This window comes from Alosa sapidissima, chromosome 1, assembly GCF_018492685.1.
Source record: "Alosa sapidissima isolate fAloSap1 chromosome 1, fAloSap1.pri, whole genome shotgun sequence".
NCBI classification, from domain to species: domain Eukaryota; kingdom Metazoa; phylum Chordata; class Actinopteri; order Clupeiformes; family Clupeidae; genus Alosa; species Alosa sapidissima.
Genome location: NC_055957.1, coordinates 14,901,953 through 14,923,473, shown reverse-complemented (window position 1 = coordinate 14,923,473; position 21,521 = coordinate 14,901,953). Strand labels below are relative to the sequence as shown.

Genomic DNA, 21,521 nt, shown 5'->3' with positions numbered 1-21,521 from the left:
ACCACACCCCAGAGTGATGGGCCTTTCTTACGCGTTCAGTGTGGGGTATAAACAAGCTGAGAATTTAGCGGTGTCACGTCTGGCTGTCACAGACATGGGGAGCTCTTTGAAGCTTGGGATAATGTGGTACAGTTACTACAGTAACAGTATTTTATTTTACTTCTTATGTAATATATATATATATATATTTTCAATTTTATAAATGCTTTGTTTAAATGATGTTGGAACAAATAGTTGATTATAAAGGCAACTTTCTGTTGCAATTTTCTGTGTGTTCTAGACTGGTAACTTGTTAAGCCAACATGTTCTAACATTGCATAAATATTAACTGCAGACACATAGTGGAGAGTTGATTTGGTTTATACCAGACAATTTAGGTACTGTAGGCCTAACTAGGCTATTTGATCATGTAGTCTATGTTTGGATCATAGGCATGATGATTCATTCATGGCTTCATAAAATATCAACATCATGTTGCTTTTAGAGTATTCTACCATTGGCCCAAGTAGTGTAAAATAAATCTAAAAAAATTAGTAGAATTGCACATAGCACATAGCAAGAAGCTGGTCTGAGGGCAGATCTGGCATTGTGCTCATCTCACAGTTTTGACAATTTTAATCAAACAATATTTTGAAAACAATCAATGGTATTATCTTAATATTCTGGCAAGTTTAAAATATGATGGTCGAAAGTGGGCCAGAGGTGGCGATCCGATATCTGGAAATCTGATTTCACTATGGGTTTGTGTTCACAATTTGGTCCCCCTCACTTTCAAAATATCTCCTGCGCCCCTGGGGGAGTTCCACCCCATGTCTATTGTGTGGCTAGGTCTCACTTTGATGATAGACAGTCACCGAGAAACACGCTTTGGATTCCGCTTACGCTTTGGTAAATAATATCAATATTGGCAGACAGTAAAAGTAAAATGATGACATCAAAATTTGTCAGTCAACCTTATGAGTGCAGTTATCATTTCAAACTGAGGGGGCATAATTGTACTATAAGACTACCCGTTTCTCACTCATCAGTGCATCCATGGCAATGTCCCCCCTACCTACTCACCCCACTAAACCCCACTAAACATGGTCCCTCTGTTCTACTCACTCAAAGTGCCTCCACACCCCCAGGACAAGACTTAGAACAAGGAGCCTTCTGTTCTGCTGCCCCTCGTCTGTGGAATGCCCAGAGCCGGACAGTAACGGAGTACATTTACTTGAGTACAGTACTTGAGTACAATTTTGAGGGATCTGTACTTTACTCGAGTATCATTTTTGGGGAGTACTCATGACTTTACTCAAGTACATTTGATAGGCAAATATTGTACTCTGTACTCCACTACATTTCTATCTATAACCGTGAGTACCCGTTACTACTTCTAAAAAAAAAGGAAAAAAGAAAAATCTCAGAAACCCTCAATTTGTTGTTTCCCTCTCAAACGTGAATGGATTGTGCAGGCGCCACTGATTGGGACAGCCTATCAGCAATCACCTTCAGCTTTCCGCCAAAGTCAACTCCATGGTCAGATTTAGATAAGAGATGAAACCATGGACGAAACAATGCATGGATGAAGACGCAGCGGGTCCATCCTGGGAATGTGCCAACCTGTGGCCTCACCTCACCAGACTATTTCCATTTTCTGAACAAGTTAATGATAGTTTTCACTTCAAGTGTTTCAATTACAAAATAGTATTTTGTATTTGAAATACGTATTTTAAATACATGTATTAGAAATACTGCCCATCCCTGGCAACATGGTAAAAAGATGAAAATGACTTGATTTTACTTCCAATTCATTTTACATTCTCCAAGGTATAAACATAAACATTTTTCATAACTCCATGTCGGACGTTTCTGTACATAAATGTAAGCACTGTGGCAGTAGTAATGCAATATTTAGAAAATGTAGGCTACTCTTGTACTCTTGATACTGAAGTACTTTTAAAAACAAGTACTTCAGTACTTTTACTTAAGTAGACATCTGACTGTTGTACTTTTACTTGTACTTGAGTAAAATTTAGCAAAGGGTATCTGTACTTTTACTCAAGTAATGAAGCTGTGTACTCTGTCCGCCTCTGGGAATGCCCTCTCTGACACTCTGACGGACTGTCACTGTCTACGGACAGTTTTAAACGGAGACTTAAAACATTTATTTTTAGCAAAATATATGACTTTAACCTGGCTAGCTGTTGTTTTAACCCTGATGGCTGTTGCCTCTTATGATACTTAATTTGTTTTTCCTTCTTTCCTGAGAATGTAGCCTACAGTATAACTGAATTAATCTGCTCTGCAGGTTGGTCTATAAAAGTGTCCGTTGACGTCTTTGAATATAAGGCTTGTTGTGCTGCACTTTGTGCTGTTCTCATTGTGAACTGAGGGGGGCGCAAATGTAATGTCAAAACCTGCAGAATGAAGCTCCAATGCACCATATGTGTGTGTAAGAATGTGATATAAGAACTGAAGGAGACAGACAGAGTCCAAAGTGAGCTGCATTATCACTGGTAGTAACCACAGTTCAACCATGGAATATTGCATCAGAGTATTCATACTAGTTGCTTATTTCAGTGGTAAGAGATATCTTATAATGCAATATATACTGTAATGTTTCACACAATTTCTGTATTTGTTTTTAAATATTTTTTTTCTATTTCATGTGGATCTATTGTCTTCACAGTGTGCTCTGCAAAGGGGGACTCTGTTACTCAACCTAAAGATGAGACGGGTCTGAAGGGCAGCATGGTGACACTCAGCTGCCAGTATGAGACCACTGCATTAGCATCTCAACAGTATCTCTTCTGGTACCAGCAGAAACCAAACGGATTCCCAAAATATATTCTACAGAAACCAGCTTTAGGACAAGACAATGGCCCAGATTTTAAGGGGAGATTCAATGCTACACTCAACACAGACACAAAAACTGTTAATCTGACGATCCAGGATCTGCAAGTCTCTGACTCTGCTGTGTACTACTGTGCTCTGAGGCCCACAGTGACAGCTGCAGACTCAGCTCTCATACAAAAACTGTCTTAGTCAAGAGACACCTGAAAATGGTAATGACACAAATGTGGAAAACATCATTTACACTGAATTGATTTTAGTTAAAACATATTCAGAGAAAATGCACATATAATAGTGTTTGTAATGTTTTAAAGACAAATACGTGCCTGATACATTCCCTACTTTCTGCTTTTCTACTTTTTGAACACTTAAAACAGACAGGGCAATAAGCACTAAACAACCACCAAGATTGTTTCATCTCGCACACACAAAAACTATATATGTATTCGTTCAGTGGTGAAAATTGATGACCTAAATGAGAAATGAATAAATAGAATGTAACTTTAACAATTCTGAACTGTCAATTAAAAGTAAGTGACATTTCTATTGGTCTGACTGACCAGCGGCCACCAGTCACTCCATTTTACTCATAACTATACTCCCACATTGCCCCTTATCCATAGGGGGTGTCAGTGGAGATCGTTTGTGAGCATAATATGCATCCCATCCCTTTTGGACCATGGCCAGCTACCAAGCCACACATTTTATTCTCATTCCTACCATAAATTATAAAGTAGGTTATTGATGGGTGTCCTTTACACAGATACAAACACAGTGCAATGTGTGTCTAACACAAAGCTCATGGAAAACACTATAGGATATACATATCACACTGGGAAATGGTATTTCAACAGTCATAACAGTACAGTGCTGTGCAGATTGATCCTAGCACACTATGATGGCAATGTTAAGGGTAAGTGTGTCGAGTCGGGTTGAGCAAAAGGTGGAACGCTCTCAGGAAGGACTCAAGGTGTATTTTGTGGAAGATGGGAATTTTATTTTTCTCAAAATAAGGCCCGTAGGCAATTAATTAATCATTAAATAATAACAAAGCAAAAAATAAAAATAAAAATAAGAAAAACAAAAAACTTTTTCAATAAAGAAAATAAACTGACATGATAGTCAAAAGATGACTAGACAATAATAACAATGACTTTGCACCAGTCAGCATTACATTAGGTTAGAGAGCTACAAGACACACGTCTGTCCATGACTTGCTCTCCCTACCAACTCACTAGGGAGGCTTAAATTAGGCCCAAGCGCCTCTCTAAATTGGATCATGACAATGAGTGGAAATGTATGATTTTAAACTGTAAAGAGTTGTAATGGATAAAAGTAGCCTAGGCAAATTCACCGTTGTGTAGAATGTTTAAGACGTCTAAATAACAGCAACGGGAATTACTGAAATTGTATGATGAATGACATGGTTAACAGATATGAAACACATCAGCAGATGAATGGCATGGAAGACAGACATAACAAACACGTAAGCTGACGTTCGCGCTCAGTCTCTGTTAATGTAAGCAGCGTGTCGCCCCCCCCCCCCCCCCCCCCCCCCTTAAGAGGGAGCGTCCATATCATGACGCGAGAGAAAGTCCGCAATAACATTGTCCTTGCCAGCCTTATATCTCACAGTGAACCTGTAAGGCTGCAGCGATAGGTTCCAACGGGTAATCCGTGAATTTAAGTCTCTCATCTGATGAAGCCACTGCAGGGCCCTGTGGTCAGTCTCAAGGACAAAGTCTTTGCCCACAAGATAGTACTTCATTGTGTCCAGAGCCCACTTAATAGCGAGACACTCTTTCTCAATGGTCGAGTAGCGTGTCTCACGAGGGAACAACTTACGGCTCACATATTGGACAGGTCTTTTATCCTCTCCCTCACCCTGCAGCAACACCGCCCCCAAGCCTAGGCCTGAGGCGTCTGTCTGCACAGTAAAGGGCAGGGAGAAATCGGGGCTCTGGAGCACCGGTTCAAAACACATACATTCCAAGTCCTGGAATGCGGCCCCACACTCAACAGTCCAGACCTCCTTGTTGGGGCTGTTCTTACGAGTGAGGTCTGTGAGGGGAGCAGCTCGGCTGGAGAAATTGGGGATAAACCGTCTGTACCAACCGACCAACCCCAGGAACGATCTCACCCCCTTCTTGGTAGAGGGAGGCTGGGCGTTGCGGATGGACTCCACCTTGCTAATCTGGGGTCGGATGGTGCCACCACCCAGGATATAGCCCAGGTAGCACACCTCCGAGCTAGCGAGTTGGCATTTGCTGCTGTTCACCACCAGGCCAGCTCAGTGGATCCTTTGGAAGATGTCCCGTAGATGGCGGAGATGCTCCGCCCAAGTGGAGCTATGAATAATTACGTCGTCAATATAGGCCGCGGCGTAGTCCTCAGCACCCCTCAACACCTCGTCCATGAGACGCTGAAAGGTGGCTGCAGCGCCATGGAGGCCAAATGGCATGACCCGAAACTGGTAGAGGCCTGATGGAGCTCGGAAAGCGGTCAGTTCCTGTGCACGTGGAGTGAGTGGCACCTGCCAATACCCCTTGCACAAGTCCAAGGTGCTGAGGAATTTTGCCTTCTCTAGGCGCTCCACCATCTCGTCCACGCGGGGCATGGGATATGGGTCGAATGCCGAGATGCTGTTCAGTCTGGAAAAGTCAACACAAAAGCGGAGTCCTCCCTCCTTCTTCGGAACAAGAATGACGGAACTGCACCACTCACTGTGTGACGGATCTATCACCCCCATCTCCAACATGGCCTGCACCTCTTGCTTCAGTGCGTTGATCAGGCGCGCTGGAACTCTGGTACTGGTATGCCGGATGGGGCCTGGAGACGTGAGCTGGATGTCATGGGTGAGTATGTTTGTCCGCCCTGGCTGGTCTCTGAACAGGCCTCTGGGGATGATGCTTAACAGGTCCTCCTGCTGTTGCGATGTCAAGTGGGAGACGGATGGGTAGAGGGAGTCGCCGCCAGCAGTTGGAAAGTACTGCTCAACCAGCTCCTCTTCCTGCTCCACAGTCCGTGCCCACAACTGGTTCTGGACGGAAGGTGGACGGTCCGTCCACTGCTTCAACAGGTTGACGTGAAAGAGTTGTTTCAGGCGTCGTCTGTCTGGCATGGCTATTTCGTAGGTCACTTCGCTGGCCTTGCGAAGCACCTCGTAAGGACCTTGCCATTTTGCCAACAGACTACTTTCCGATGATGGTAGCAGCAGCAACACCTTCTGCCCTGGGGTGAAGGAGCGGCTGCGTGCAGACTTGTCGTACCACGACTTCTGCCGTGTCTGTGCATTGGCCAGATGGTCGTGGGCCATGGAGCTCAGCTGGTCCAGCTTCCCCCGCATCCTGAGAACATAACTCGCAATGTTCACCCGTTGGCGAGGAGATTCCCCCTCCCAGCTCTCACGGAGGATGTCCAGCGGGCCTCTCACCTCCCGCCCGTACAAGAGCTCGAAGGGGGAGAACCCAGTGGATGCCTGCGGAACCTCTCTGTAGGCAAAGAGCAGAAAGGGGAGCCACTGGTCCCAGTCGGCTCCAGAGTCAGACACAAATTTCCGTAGCATGGTCTTCAAGGTTTGATTAAACCTTTCCACCATGCCATCTGTCTGTGGGTGGTAGGGTGTGGTCTTAATGCCCCTGATCCCTAACAGGGAGTAGACTTGTTTGAGCGTCTTGCTCGTGAAATTAGCTCCCTGATCTGTCAGGACCTCCTTGGGGATGCCCACCCGTGAAAATAACTGAATCAAACAGTTAGCAATTTGTCTAGCCTTAACCCTTAGAACCCGATTGACGCAAAGTGCGTCAAAAAACACACCCTTTCTTCTCTGTTACATTGCTCCGTGACTGTTCATCACAACGAGATAAAACCTTTATTTCATGACAGAGAAGAAGTGGGGCTTTCCAAAGAGACTAGGCACGTGTCTGTACGATCAAGTATGAAAATTTAAAAAAATCATGAAATTAAATTAAAATTGCATCATATTTACAGTCTATACTTCTCTGCGTTCACCTGCGCACCCATTACTCTTGTTCGAATTACTCGCGAACCCGTGATCGCATAGATATGGCAAGCATATCAGATGAAAGAGGAGAAACAGGGCTATCCATTGGTACCATGGATATCGATCTTTCTGGCTTATGAAAAAAGACGAAGTGACTGCAAAATATTAACGTCATGTACACAAACCAACGCTGCACACCCATTACTCTCGGAGTAATTACTCGCGGACCCGTGATCGGATATATATGCCACGTATGTTAGATGAAAGAGGAGACACAGAGCTATCATTTGATACCAAATATATCCTTCTGGGTTATAAAACAGACGAAGTGACAGCAAAATAATAACTTCATATAGCTGGACTTACCCCACGTTTTTGTCTGTTTTTGTGGCAAAGCATGTTTATAATCCAACGCTATCCTGTGTTTCTCTATGGCAAAACATGTTCATAATCCGGTTTTGAGATCCTAGCAAATTCCTGCATGGCATCCAATTCAAGGCTCACATTGCATCCCAATTTGTTCAACAAAGAAACACCTTTTTTGCCTTTACTTTGTTCATGGCAATGCAGTAAAAAGTTGAGAATCATCATGTGTGCATACACCATAGTCACACATGCTAACAGGCAAACTTGGGTCAAGTCAGGTCAGATCAGTTCGTGTCACAGATATGGAGTGCAGAATGATCATTTTTCATCACTAAATAAAAAATGGCATTTATTTCCGTAAATCACACACCACATATTTCTGTAAATTGCTCAGCCCCAGAGTATCCCTCCAACATGGCAATTATATTGCCCGTTTCAGGACAGTCTGCCCTACACACACATGAAATGCATGTAGAGCTATGAGCTTGCTGTGGTGAGATACAGGTCAAAATATAAGAATTTTTATAATATGATTTTTATATTTTAATTCTTTAAAAATCAAAATAAAATCAATGCTAGTACTAATACATGAAATGAATCTGCATAGCCTAGACTCTGCTGAAAAAAACAATATATAATATGTGTGTGTGGCACTTACAATGACCAGAATAAATCCTTATGAATAAAGGTAGTGAAAATGCCCTAAAAACAGCTTAGGGTTCTAAGGGTTAATATCTCTGAGGGGGAAAGCCTCGGGGTATCTTGTTGCGTAGTCGCCAATGACCAGAATAGCGGTGACCAGCCCTACTCCTTTCTAGGGGCCCAACTACATCCATGGCGATGCGACTGAATGGAATGTCAATAATGGGGAGGCTGATGAGAGGAGCCTTCAAGCCCCTACTAGAGCGAGCGGACAGTTGACATTCTGGACAGGATTTACAATATTCTGCAATATCGCTATGAAACCCTGGCCAATAAAACCTTCTCACAATTCTGCTTCACGGTCTTCTCCTTTCCTAAGTGACCTGACCAAGGAATACTATGCCCGAGATGCAAGACTTTTGCTCGGAGGGCTTCTGGAACCACCAACTGCTCTCTTTCTGCACTCACCCTATAGAGCTTCCCATTACAGAGGACAAAACATACCTCTCCCTCCTTTATGGCTTCCTCTGCCTCATCTGGAGACTTAATATTAGAAAAACAAGAGCTAATGGTGGGGTCTTCCTGCTGCAGGTTGACAAAATTGGCTGCAATGTCTTCACTGCCCTCTAGAGAGGGAAAATGGAGATTATCCTGCACTGCCGTACCCGCTACTTTAGCTCTGCGTCGTTCTGCTCTGGACTTTCTGGGTTTGCCACCCTGACAACTAAAAGCTAGCTCTGACAAGTAATCAGGGTCTGCTTTCTCTCTGGCCTGTGCTCTAGTTAAAACGTAACCAGTAGCTGTGTTAGCACTCTGTAGCAACTCAGTAAGAATGGGCACATCCTGGCCTAGAACCACTGGATACAGGCATTTATCTAAAAGGCCAACAGTCAACAAGTACTTCTGACCATTTATCTCAATGGGGACCCCGCTAGTCTGGTGCTCAGACTCGTCACCATGGATGCATCGGACCCTAACTCTACCCACAGGCTGAAAACTGGGAGGCAAACACGACTGAAGAATGAAAGATTGACTGCTACCAGAGTCAACTAGCGCTTGCACAGTGGAACAGTTACATCAGCAGGGGTGAACGATGAGTGGTTACTAGGGCCAGGGAGTTAACACAGTCTATTGTTAACAGTTTTAACAGGGCAATTAGGCTTGATGTGGCCGGACTGACCACAGCCGTGACATATAGGGACCTTGTACGTACTAGCTGGAGGTGTACTAACAGACTGCTCACTGGGGCTAGGTCTATTGGGGCTATTGGAGGGCCTGAACACACGACTAGTACCACCCACAGACTTACTGGCTGAAGTCCTCTGTGGTTCCTGCTGGACTGGGTATTGAGGACTTCTGATCGTGTCGTGTGGACCCAACTGGTACCACCGTCTGGACGGTCTGGCGGCCACAAAAGTCTCCACCAGGTCTGCAGCTTCGGCTGAGGAGCATGGGGTGTGCTCCCTCACCCATACCTGCAGGTCGTGGTTGAGCATCCCCAGGAACTGCTCCAGGATGATCTGGTCACAGATCTGGTCCTTCGTCCTCATCTCAGGTTCGAGCCACTTCTCCAGGAGATCTTTGAGCCTATCGTGAAGCTCCCTCGCCGTCTCACCATCCCGGATGGTCTTGGAGTGGAACCTCAGGCGATACGTCTCCGGTCTGATCTCAAATTTACGAAGAATGGCCTGCTTCACCTTGACGTAGTCCCGTGTGTCTTCTGAATTCATGGCAACAAAAGCTGCTCTGGCCTTCCCTCTGAGCAAGGGCATGAGAGACAAAGCCCAGGCATCAAAAGGCCACTGACAGGCTGTTGCAAGTCTTTCAAATGTGGTAAGATAATGTTCAATATCTTCATCTTCTTCATACGCCGCCATTCTTGGAGGTTTCCACCCTGGCGGGTGATTGGTGGGTAGGCCCAGGCCGAAAGATGTGGAGTCCAGGGAACTGTGAAGTCTGGGCGCCGGAACTGTACCTTGTCCATAGTGCGGCTGTGGCGTCGGTATATCCAAAGAGGGACCATGGAGAAGCAGGCCCTGAGCTGAAGAGAGGCGGGAGTTGAGCCTGCTGTAGGTTGGCCATTGGCTGTCGTGCTGCCTGCGCGGGAGTCGGTCCATCTCTCACCACTCTCTGAAGCTGCTGGAACTGATGCTCCATTGCCTTCCACCTCTGGTCTTGTCGCTGCGCCTCGGCGTTCAACTGGTCCTGCTGGCGCCGCTGCGACTTTGCCACAGCCTTCATGAGGCGTTCAACACGGTCCATGCGGTCTTCCACCACTGGAGTAGGGGCTCTGGATGCAGCGGACCTTGGCCTCGTCCCTAGATCTTTCGACGGGCCTCCTCCAGGGGGCACTGAACCCCCTCTCGGATCCATACTCACTGAGAGCTGCTCGTGGCCACTGGTTTCCCTTATGCGCTGCCACCAAATGTTAAGGGTAAGTGTGTCGAGGCGGGTTGAGCAAAAGGTGGAACACTCTCAGGAAGGACTCAAGGTGTATTTTGTGGAAGATGGGAATTTTATTTTTCCCAAAATAAGGCCCGTAGGCAATTAATTGATCATTAAATAATAACAAGGCAAAAAATAAAAATAAAAATAAGAAAAACAAAAACTTTTTCAATAAAGAAAATAAACTGACATGATAGTCAAAAGATGTCTAGACAATAATAACAATGACTTTGCACCAGTCAGCATTACCTTAGGTTAGAGAGCTACAAGACACACGTCTGTCCATGACCTGCTCTCCCTACCAACTCACTGGGATGGCTTAAATTAGGCCCAAGTGCCTCTCTAAATTGGATCATACCAACACGGTCAAAAGTACAGGGGGTATCACTGGTGAGCTAACAACAAATGAGCTAAAACTGCTAGAAAACACTCCAAATATCTGGACAATTATATGTGACATATTTTAAACATCTTACTTCAAGTTGGCATAGTCAACATTCTTTTAACAGCCTATACAAATTAATTTATTAAAACACGCATCAATAAACGCATTAATAAACCCGGAACTTGGCACGGGGAATCTCTTACTCAAACAAACAGAAGACGAGTCGCTGAACGCTGGTGAGACAAACATTTTGCAAGGTGACTTTTCTGCCGTATGATTTTAACTTAAAATAAACACAATATTGGTGTGACAAGACAAGTTTGACGAGTGCTTATTTTAACGTAAATGACAATGAGTGGAAATGTATGATTTTAAACTGTAAAGAGTTGTAATGGATAAAAGTAGCCTAGGCGAATTCACCGTTGTGTAGAATGTTTAAGACGTCTAAATAACAGCAACGGGAATTACTGAAATTGTATGATGAATGACATGGTTAACAGATATGAAACACATCAGCAGATGAATGGCATGGAAGACAGACATAACAAACACGTAAGCTGACGTTCGCGCTCAGTCTCTGTTAACGTAAGCAGCGTGTCGCTGCGGTGGCGGTAGCTATGCGCTCCGTCACAGGCAAGACCTGCTGATGCATGTGTAATAAGGTGAAGGGGTGAAGGTGAAGCAGCTTCCACCATGTTTGTGTCATACTCATGTTACAAATTCCTGCAAACCCCCAAAAGTTAGAGGTACTGTAGATACTCACCTGATGGTGAGGCAGAGAGTGACGGAATCTAAGCTTATATTAGTGCTGGCAATGAACAAACATATGTACTGGGCAAAAATGTAAGCAAAAGGAATAATAGTTTGCGATAAAAAGGGAAAAGGGAATAACAATATCACTTTCTCCAGCACCTGTTTTATCCAGCAGGTGAACCAACATGTCACACTGACATTGTACAGTAAATGCCTGGTGTTAGCTAGCCTATCTCTAAATAGAGACTGTGAATGCCAGGCACCATCTTTCAGGATATCATCTTTCAGGCAATCTCAGGGTATCACCTCTTTCCTTAGTGGTCTAAACGTGTTGGTCAACGGCACAAAGACTTTTGCTAACACTTTACTTGAAGGTATCTACAGTACATAAGAGTGACATAATACTGTCATAACACTAACCCTAACTTGTCATAACAAAAACTGAATTACACTTGACAGAAGCGAGTGAAAGAAGCGTTATGTCATGAACAATAATAACTTGTTCATAATGTTTATTACACGGTCATGACAGTGGCATGTCACTCTAATGTAGATACCTTCAAGTAAAGTGTAATCAGACTTTAACTTAACTCAACCTATCTTGTTTCCAGGGGATGAGGTTACACAATTATTGCACAGTATTAAAACATGACACTAGAGGCAGTGAAAGACAGTGAAAGAGAGAGAAAATAAAAACGCCATAATAAGCTGCATTGTTTGTTGGCTGTCATCACAGTTCAATTATATGACTATAGCAGAATGATGCTGTCTCTCATTTTAGCAACCCATAGGCAAAATAATTTGCTATAAATTCTAAATGCATATCTACAGATTACTAATTCTTTGTGCCATCAAAACAAGCAAATTGTGTCCATTATTGGTACAGTACCCACATTAAAGCTGCAGTTGGGAAGTCTGATAGATTGAGGGGACTTGAGGAGCCAAAATTTTCGATGTTTACAACTCTCATGCCCCTCCCCCACTACCACCGAGCACCCTCTTATCGAGTTTGTGCTCTTCAGTGCGCACCTGACTGCACCAGACTGTGATTGACCGTCAGATCTCACACAGCCCTGCTCTGATTGGACCCGAAGAACTGGGAGCTGTGGATTTTTGCAAAACAAATAACAGGTGGAGGTAGAAGTGCGTTTTTTTTCTAAAACCGGCTGGTTTATGTTGTTCTATTGGTGCATAGTGTCGGTTTCAGTGAATATGACCAAAAAAATCTTGCCAATTGCAGCTTTAAGGTCACATCAATCTTTCATGAATCAGTTCACTCACTTCACTGAGTGCACAATTGTGCGAATTGCATTTGCCAACCAGACCGTTTGAGTTTGGGGGAAGGGAGCTTTGGGGAATTTTAGAAGGAGAAAAGTGAGTTTTTTGCTGCTGAAAGGTTTTTTTTTGCTGGCGTTTTGTTTACATACAGTATTTCAAAAATGTGATGTCATCCAGTATTGCTTTACATCACTTCAAGTTACATGACGCCATCCAGCCCCTTTTGCCTAATTGTAATGTTTTAAATGTAGTATTGAAACTTATCTCAAGACGGCAATGATTCAATACCAATTTTTAAAAACACCTGTGAAAAAAAGACTGAAAAAAAAGCTTTCACTGAACAGGTGTTTTAAAAACCCTCACTAAATGTACAACATGTTCAGTCATGACCCACTAAATGAAGAGAAATCGTTAATGAGTGTAATAATGCTGTTGTGCTGTGTGACATGAGAGTGTAACTTCCTGATGCATTTCCTTTCTCTTTTAAAAGGTAGCTACAGACACACTTTCAGTCATCCACAGAGCAGCACATCAGACAACAAATTACACACACACACACACACATACCAAGAACAACTGACATGGGCAAACCACTACTTCTGATTCTCATTATCATCACTGGTAAACTGACTTTTTTCTCTTTTTTTCTCATGTTTTTTTATGATGCACATTTTGATTTTGATTTCTTTAATGTGCTTGTTTGCAGAAATAATAGCTGACAGCACTGATCCTGATCGGGACCGTGTAAGTCACCCAGAAGGAATGAAAACAGTTACCCTGAAATGTTCATATGAGACAAGCAGCCGTTATGTTTACCTTTACTGGTACAGACAGTATCCTCATCAGGCACCACAATGGCTTCTATGGAAAGGTGCTCGATCATACGGTGGTGATGAGAGCTCAGACCCACGATTTACCTCTAATACCGATGAAACATTTACTGAACTCATCATTAAAGATCTGACGCTGGCAGATACAGCTCTCTACTACTGTGCTCTGAGGGTAGCCCAGTGATACAAAGACTCAGAGAAGCTGTACAAAAACTCACATTTTAAATAGGATACTTTTTATTCAGAGATCAAAGTAATTTTCTCTCAGTGCTCTGATATCAGTTTAACACCATCAGAGGTTTTCCGGTGAATAGCATCTGTGGTCACACCTGTTGCATCATTGAAATGCATGCTGTTGTAATAAACTGTTACACAAAATACAAATTACCTGATATATTTGACTGCATTTGTCAAACTGTTGACTTTGGTGTGTCATTTTCCTTTCAAATACATTCATTTTTTGTCCAATATTCAATGGTATAACATAGTGTTTTTATTATTGTTGTTTATTTGACACTGGTATATATCCTGATCAGGCACCTCAATGGCTTCTATATAAAGGTGTCCTAAAGGTGTCCCTTACCACTGGTTCAGTACTCTTTGTACTTGTCAACATTACCCACCTCTAACATGCGTTTACTGAACTCATAATTGAAGATTTGGCTCTGGCAGAAACAGCTCTCTACCGCTCTTCTACTCCTCTCGTGCTCTTGTAGAAAAAAGATACAGAGTCACTCTTACACAACTGCAGCTTATTTTCCAGAGTCTTTTGGGCAGAACCGGCTTTATGGGGTCCTATGGGGCCCTAAGCATACTTTGATTTGGGAACCCCCCACCACCTTAGCACCACCAATAATATTGAATATGATCTATGCTTGATCAATTACACCAGTGGCGATTCTTAGACATTATCGAATTATGACTTCAGTGGGCTATAATGAGGTCATCATGTCATTACCGGGCTAGATTCAACCTGCACTGTTCTCATCTAGCATGAAACAGCAAGTTAAACTTGTTTCCTCATTATCCTCCCCAAGGAACAGGCGGAGTGTCGTATTTGGATGAATTTAATGAAGAAAAGGTAAATCTTCAATAAATACAAATTACACAGGTAAGTGCTACAAATTATAATTTTTCTTTCACAGGTTATGGTAACGTTAAGGTACGTTTAGCCTTTCAGGTAAGTATGTTTCTAATTAACCAAATAGAGGTTCATTAGCAAATTGGTAATGACGGTTAAAAGTGATTAGGGGAGAGGCGAGAGACACGTATGGAGCACAGCTGAAGACGCACTGTCACAAGATATAAGCAACTCTTTGAACTCACTTTGCCAATGAGTTCAAATAATAGAGGAGTGCAAATGCGTGAAGGCTATGCTAGGTTTTAGTAAAGCATGGTTTAGTGCAGTGGTTCTTAAACGTTTTGTCTGGCTGCCCCCCAAAAAACATGGGCCAAGTCTCGTGACACCCTTCTCTCTAACCGACATAATTTGGTTTTTAAATGTTGTGAGATGGGGATTGGAAGCAGAGGCAGAAAATGTCTTCTCTCATAGGTATAGGTCAACATCAAAGGCATTATGTCAATGGGAGCCTTTGACTAAAAACCTTTACAAAAAATCAAATGCAAATCATTTCGCGACCGCTCCAATATTTTTGCCGACCCCAAGTTTGAGAACCACTGGTTTAGTGGGATGACTATTCCATACGGTCTCGAAAGCAGCCTCCTTCAAATGCGCCGTTGAATGTCAAAATACCGATGAATTTATTTGATATCGTGCTTTGCGCCGTTAAAGGGAATGACAGATGTCATTCTCATTGGTTTAAATGATGTTAGGCCCAAAACACACCCATGACTGATTAAAAAAAAACTGAGAAACACCTTGTTGCGCCATGCGCTCAACATTTGATAACGAAAACCCTCCCAGTGTGGACTGGACATCTTACTAAATTTGAATAAGCTTTTGACGAGTGACGATGACTGTCATGATAGGGCCCTGATATTCACATGCCATCAGAAGGACCTGGCGAATGGGTGGGCGTGACCTGGTCTGCCCCGCAGCTTGTTTCTTGTACTGTCTGACTGCAGGAACTCACACACAAAAAGCAGATCCACCAATCCATGGGTAGTCTGTTAAAGTGAACAGTAAGAAGAAACAGCTGTTTCTGGAGATCTCATTCGCTGAAGTCTCAGACTCTGCTGTTTACTACTGCACCCTGCAGCCCACAGTGTCAGGAACCCAACAACACACTGTACAAAAACTAAAATTACACTCACAGTTGTGTCTAACAGGAGGCCACATATGACACATCTTTTGTCATGACAATTGTCTAAACTACAGTATAAACTGTTTTTGATTGTGCTACAAATGGTACAATTCATGAACATACCAATACGAAATCTCTCTTTCTCTCTCAACTGTGATTTTTCAGAATAAACACATTACATGTATTATAGTTTTTTTCTCTATTTTAGTAATCCATCTGACTCAAATCAGAGGTCAGAGTTTATGTTAGTGTGACTCAGACAGTTTATTGTTACCATAACTCAAAACATAGTGGGCATATTATCATGTGGATGTCTCCAAAAGTGATGGGAACTTTTTTTTTTCAGTTTTATCATTATCCTTATCACCAAAGATATTATGAAGTTCACCAACCCTCTACCAGTCAGAGGAGGAGCTGAACAGACAGCATCATGGTGACATCAGATTTAAGTGAAAGTGAAGAACTGAATCCAAGCAGATCTGCATACCACCCTGCCTCATGAACTACACTGTGGACATTACCATGATGATTCCTGTAGCACTGCTACTGTTTTTAGCCTTCTTAGGTAAGAGCAGTTCTACATTTGCAATGGTATTACACAGCAAAATTATTATTATTATTATTATTTTAAAGAATGAGAAAGAAAAAAGCAGCACATACAGTATTATGCATACTGATATATGCACAACTCTCATTCATAGCTGTTATATTTACATATTTCAGGTTACATACATTTCTGTTTCTTTTCCTCTGGCAGGGCTCATCAATGCTGATATGATTACTCCAGATAGTACTGAGGTCTCTCATGTGGAGGGATCTGGTTTAACCCTTTCATGCAGCTACTCCTCCTCAAATCCACAGTCTTGACAGTGGTACAGGGGTATCACCAGCATCCAAACTCAGCTCCTCAGCATCTTCTCAGCATGTTCTCTCCTGGGCCAAATCAGACGTCAGATGTGGACCCTCGTCTGTCATATTCCACAACACTCAACACTCAGCCCTGTAACGAGTCATTTAACCATATACAGACTTACGAAGATGAGTAATTAACACGAAAACGTTGCCTGGTGTCCCTTTAAATGGCATCAAAGTCATGGTCCACACTTTCAAGAACATTTTGAAGAGTCTTTTAATCAGCATTAATCATAATCAAGGAGTTCACATGGTGCCATTTCTCAGCTGTTTTTCTCACCTGTCTGACCAAACCTATCTCACAGTATAGCTCTACTACAAATTAATGAATAAATTGTGCTATAAACTTCAATCAGCAGTTACTGTAGATATTCAATGTTTTTATACACAGTAAAGCTGAATATTGTAGGTGTTAGGGAATAGTTAGGTAATTCATCCAACTATACTGTGAGAAAGATACTGATTAGAAATAATTATTCCACATTAGAAAAAAGTAATTTTCTTCTCGTAACATGATGTTTTAAACAGTACATATCAGATTGCAGAGTGATTCATTCAATTATGATCACTGTCATAAGAGCTCTCCAATCAGCATCCTCTGCTGCTGACTCTGCTACTGTATGAGGGCATTGACTGGAGGAGGAGCATAGAAGACACATGTTGTCTCCTCAGTCACCCTGTAGGCCTTGCAAACATGTTTGAAGGGTTCAGTTCAAACTGTATTTGTTTTCTGGAGATGACGTTAACAATGCTACTCTACAGAGTTCTTTGGCTCAGCATCCTAACAGGTATCATATAAATGGGATATAAAATTGCATTTTGACACAGTTATATATAATAACATTACATTATTTATATAACATAATAACAATTAAAATGATCTGACCAAATAATATTTGAAACTATTTGAAACATTTCAAATATATGTTTTCTTTTTGTTTTTTTTAAAGGTGTTTGCACAGGACAGAAAATTACTTCAGACAGAACTGAAGTGTTCCCAGAGGAAGGAGTGAATGTTAGCTTGTCCTGTAGCTACTCCTCTGCATATTCTCTCCAGTGGTATGTCCAGTATCCCAGATCAGCTCCACAGTTCCTCCTGCTTGTGCTGCACTCCACTGGGAAAGACCCGAGCCCAGGCAAACATCCTCGCCTGATGGGGAAACTAAACCAAGAGAAAACTCAAGTGTTTCTGCAGATCTCCTCTGTTCAAGTCTCTGACTCTGCACTGTACTACTGTGCTCTGGAGCCCACAGTGACACTAAACCCCTGACTCCCATACAAAAACCTGACTGACAGCGAGGGATTGTATTGCTCTGTTGTCTGAAATGCAGGGACAAGGAACTCTAACTAAAAACAATTAATTTCTCCTATAGAATTACAGTAAACAAATCTTCAGGGGCCATATACTGTATCTACAAATGTATTTTATGCAAACAATAACTCATAACTCTATGATCAACAATGCATGTGTGATCACTCCATTAATGTGTTAATTCATCATGTTCATAATAATAATAACACCAAGGTAACAAAAACCCAATAACATTTTAGAGGCATATAACAATTAAATCTGTATGACAGACTAAATTAAAATTAAAACATGCGGATGAATCAAAATATAAAATGTTCTTTAATCTGTTTCCAGACCACGTTATCCATATACCTACTGTACACGCATTTTATATCATGTGAAATAATATCTCTTTTCATCTTCTAGTGTGAAATGTGGGAATGAAAATCAGCTCCTCGGCATCTCATCAGTACTGTGAGGCAAAAACAGACTTCAGCTGTAGATCCTCGTCTGTCTTCAAAGGTACTGACTACAAGGTAGCCAACTCACCAAACCTTTTTTCTCAGCAAAGTTTCAGTCTATATTTCACATTTCATATTCACATAGAAAACACAGCTGCACTTGGACTGCAATATGACTGGGAACCAGGGTGGGGCGACATTTCAACACTACATGTTGATTAGATGCTGTCAGATATATTAAGGAGGATAAAATAGACTACAATGCAAAAAGTGCACAGTGCACAGATTAGATGAATTGCGCCGGTTGGCTTCTAATGGGTTAGAGTTTGTTTGGAGTGTTATGTACAAAAAATGCTGAGTCATCGATCTGAGTTTGTTTAGAAGGCTGAAAGGGACCAAGTGTGAAAACACCCCGAGTCAGAGGAAAGTAAAAAATCAGCCGGTAAAGTCATTAATTAATGTCATTAAATATTTTTTTTTGGCTGGTCCTTTACGCAACAATAACCACAGTGGATGGGGCGGAGTCAGGAAATGTGTGTGTGTAAAGAAGGTGTCGAGATGCTTGCAGTCACTCTGCCAGTGCTGGCTAATCATGATGGTACTTGGTGCATTCCTGCTCTTATCTCTCTTAATAGGTAAGATCTTTGAGTATTACCATTTATATTTGTCACATAAGGAAGTAAAATCTAGGCGTAATATAATAATGCATGCACAGTTAAGTATATACTCAAGTTATCTAGTTATCTCAAATCATCTAGAATCCATCACAGAAGCAGAAATATCCATCTTCACATGCTCTTCATCTCTTTCTTCATCATTCACAGGAGAATCTGTTGGGAATACTATAACACTCTCTCATTCCTCAGTGGTCATCAATGAGGGAGAAAGTGTCACTTTCTCCTGTAACTACAGCAGTAGTGATGTCAGTAACTTGCAGTGGTATCGGCAATATCCCAACTCTATCCCAGAGTTCCTCTACTACATATATGAGGCTGGTACCACTTCAGACCCAGTTCCCCGTCTGACTCCCTCCATAAAGACAGAGGAAAAGCGTGTGTTTCTGGAGCTCTCCTCTGCAGAGGCGTCTGACTCTGCTGTGTACTACTGCGCCCTGGTGCCCACAGTGACAGGAACTCAGACTCTGCTGTACAAAAACCTCTCAGATGTGCAGGAGGAGGGAGATTCAACATGTCCCCTTCACAGACAGTACATCCATTTATACACTCTGACTATTAATCCAGTCTGTTCTGTATTTATCAATTATAATACTGTGAAAGAAATTCATTTAATTTTAAATATATTTAGATGGAATATGCATATAATACATATAATAAAATGAACATAAATTAGTATCTGTGAATGTATCCGCAGTGCTCTTTTTATACCCAAAAATGATTCCAGTTGAAATATATTAGGCAGAATTCGTTTTAAATGAGAAAAGTATCAGCCGGTAAAGTCATTCATTGATATCATTAAAACACTTTTACACAACAATAACCACAGTGGATGGGGCGGAGTCAGGAAATGTATGTGTGTAAAGAAGGTGTTGAGATGCTTGCAGTCACTCTGTCAGTGCTGGCCAGTCATGATGGTACTACGTGCATTCCTGCTCTTGTCTCTCTTAATAGGTAAGATCTTTGTAGATGTTGTATATAATAGGCGTTTTATCATAATGCATGTATAGTTAAGTATATCAACAAGGTATAGTATATTAGAATGAAATGTACTGTAGAGTCCATCATAGAGGCATGTTTCAGTGATATCCAGATGAATTTGTGCTTGTCTAAATTTTACCTCCATTTAAAAGAACTGGCATCTTCACATGTTCTTCATCTCTTTGTTCATTATTCACAGGAGAATCTGTTGGGAATACTATAACACCCTCGCATTCTTCACTGATCGTCATCGAGGAAGAAGCTGTTACTTTCTCCTGTAACTACAGTGGTAGTGTCACTAACTTGCAATGGTATCGGCAGTATCCCAACTCCATCCCAGAGTTCCTCTACTACATATATGTGGCTGGTACCACTTCAGACCCAGTTCCCCGCCTGACTCCCTCCATAAAGACAGAGGAAAAGCGCGTGTTTCTGGAGCTCTCCTCTGCAGAGGCGTCTGACTCTGCTGTGTACTACTGCGCCCTGAGGCCCACAGTGACAGGAACTCTGACTCTGCTGTACAAAATCCTCTCAGATGTGCAGGAGGAGGGAGATTCAACATGTCCCCTTCACAGACAGTACATTCATTTATACACTCTGACTATTAATCCAGTCTGCTGATACAGATTTGAATTCATCATCATTTTACTGATCTGTATTTATCATGTGAATTATAATACTCTTAAAGAAATGCATTAATTTGTACATAGCTTCAAATAAAATATGCACCTATAATACATAAAAAAATTATATTTACACAATTAAAAAAATATGTATTTTGAAAATTGAGTTAAATAATGGGCTTCAACCGTTAATGTATAAAGATAATTTAACGTGTATGTATATACTAAGTTATATGCAAAATATTATATATTTATATACGTATGACACTGCCGTTAGAAAGTCACAATAAATAAATTTCCACTCCACTCCTTTATAGACAGAATACCAGATGACATCAGTTGCATTGCTTTTTTTTTTACATTTTTACATTTAGATTACATTTTGTCCTTACATAAATGTGAACGGGTTCTCCAATGTTTTATCAGTTAGCCTTTTAAACTGGTATCAGATAAGTAAACAGAATGTAGCCTACCTTTGAAACATTGGATGAATGGGTGCTGATAATTGGCAATGCAGATATTGCATTAAAGATCCATTTCTTTCTACAAGTAATTTTCAACATTAATGATGAAAACAAGGACATTTCTAAGTGACTCCAAACGTTTGAATGGTAGTGTATGTATATTTGAAATGCATAGCCAAAAATTCAACTGAATATCACCATTATTCGTGGTTGCCAATCCCTGTAAGCATCCCTTTTCTCATAACAATACTCTAGTGATTAGAGTCTAATTTACATGTAATGCATGACATGTCATGTCACCATGACACCAGGAG

The 21,521-nt window shown here is 41.8% G+C and overlaps 1 long non-coding RNA gene and 1 gene segment (V, D, J or C); both read left to right on the top strand.

Annotated features, from left to right (window-relative positions):
* LOC121715998 overlaps positions 1-20,742 on the top strand; it is a 29,955-nt gene extending 9,213 nt beyond the window's left edge. The window contains 1 exon segment of the V gene segment in view: positions 20,320-20,742. Within this exon segment, the coding sequence occupies positions 20,320-20,741 (422 nt within the window).
* On the top strand, positions 16,281-18,172 carry LOC121719823. Its single transcript, XR_006034388.1, has 3 exons — positions 16,281-16,366; positions 16,559-17,501; positions 17,664-18,172. It is a non-coding gene; the product is annotated as an uncharacterized LOC121719823 (long non-coding RNA).
* Positions 20,743-21,521: the final 779 nt, after the last annotated feature.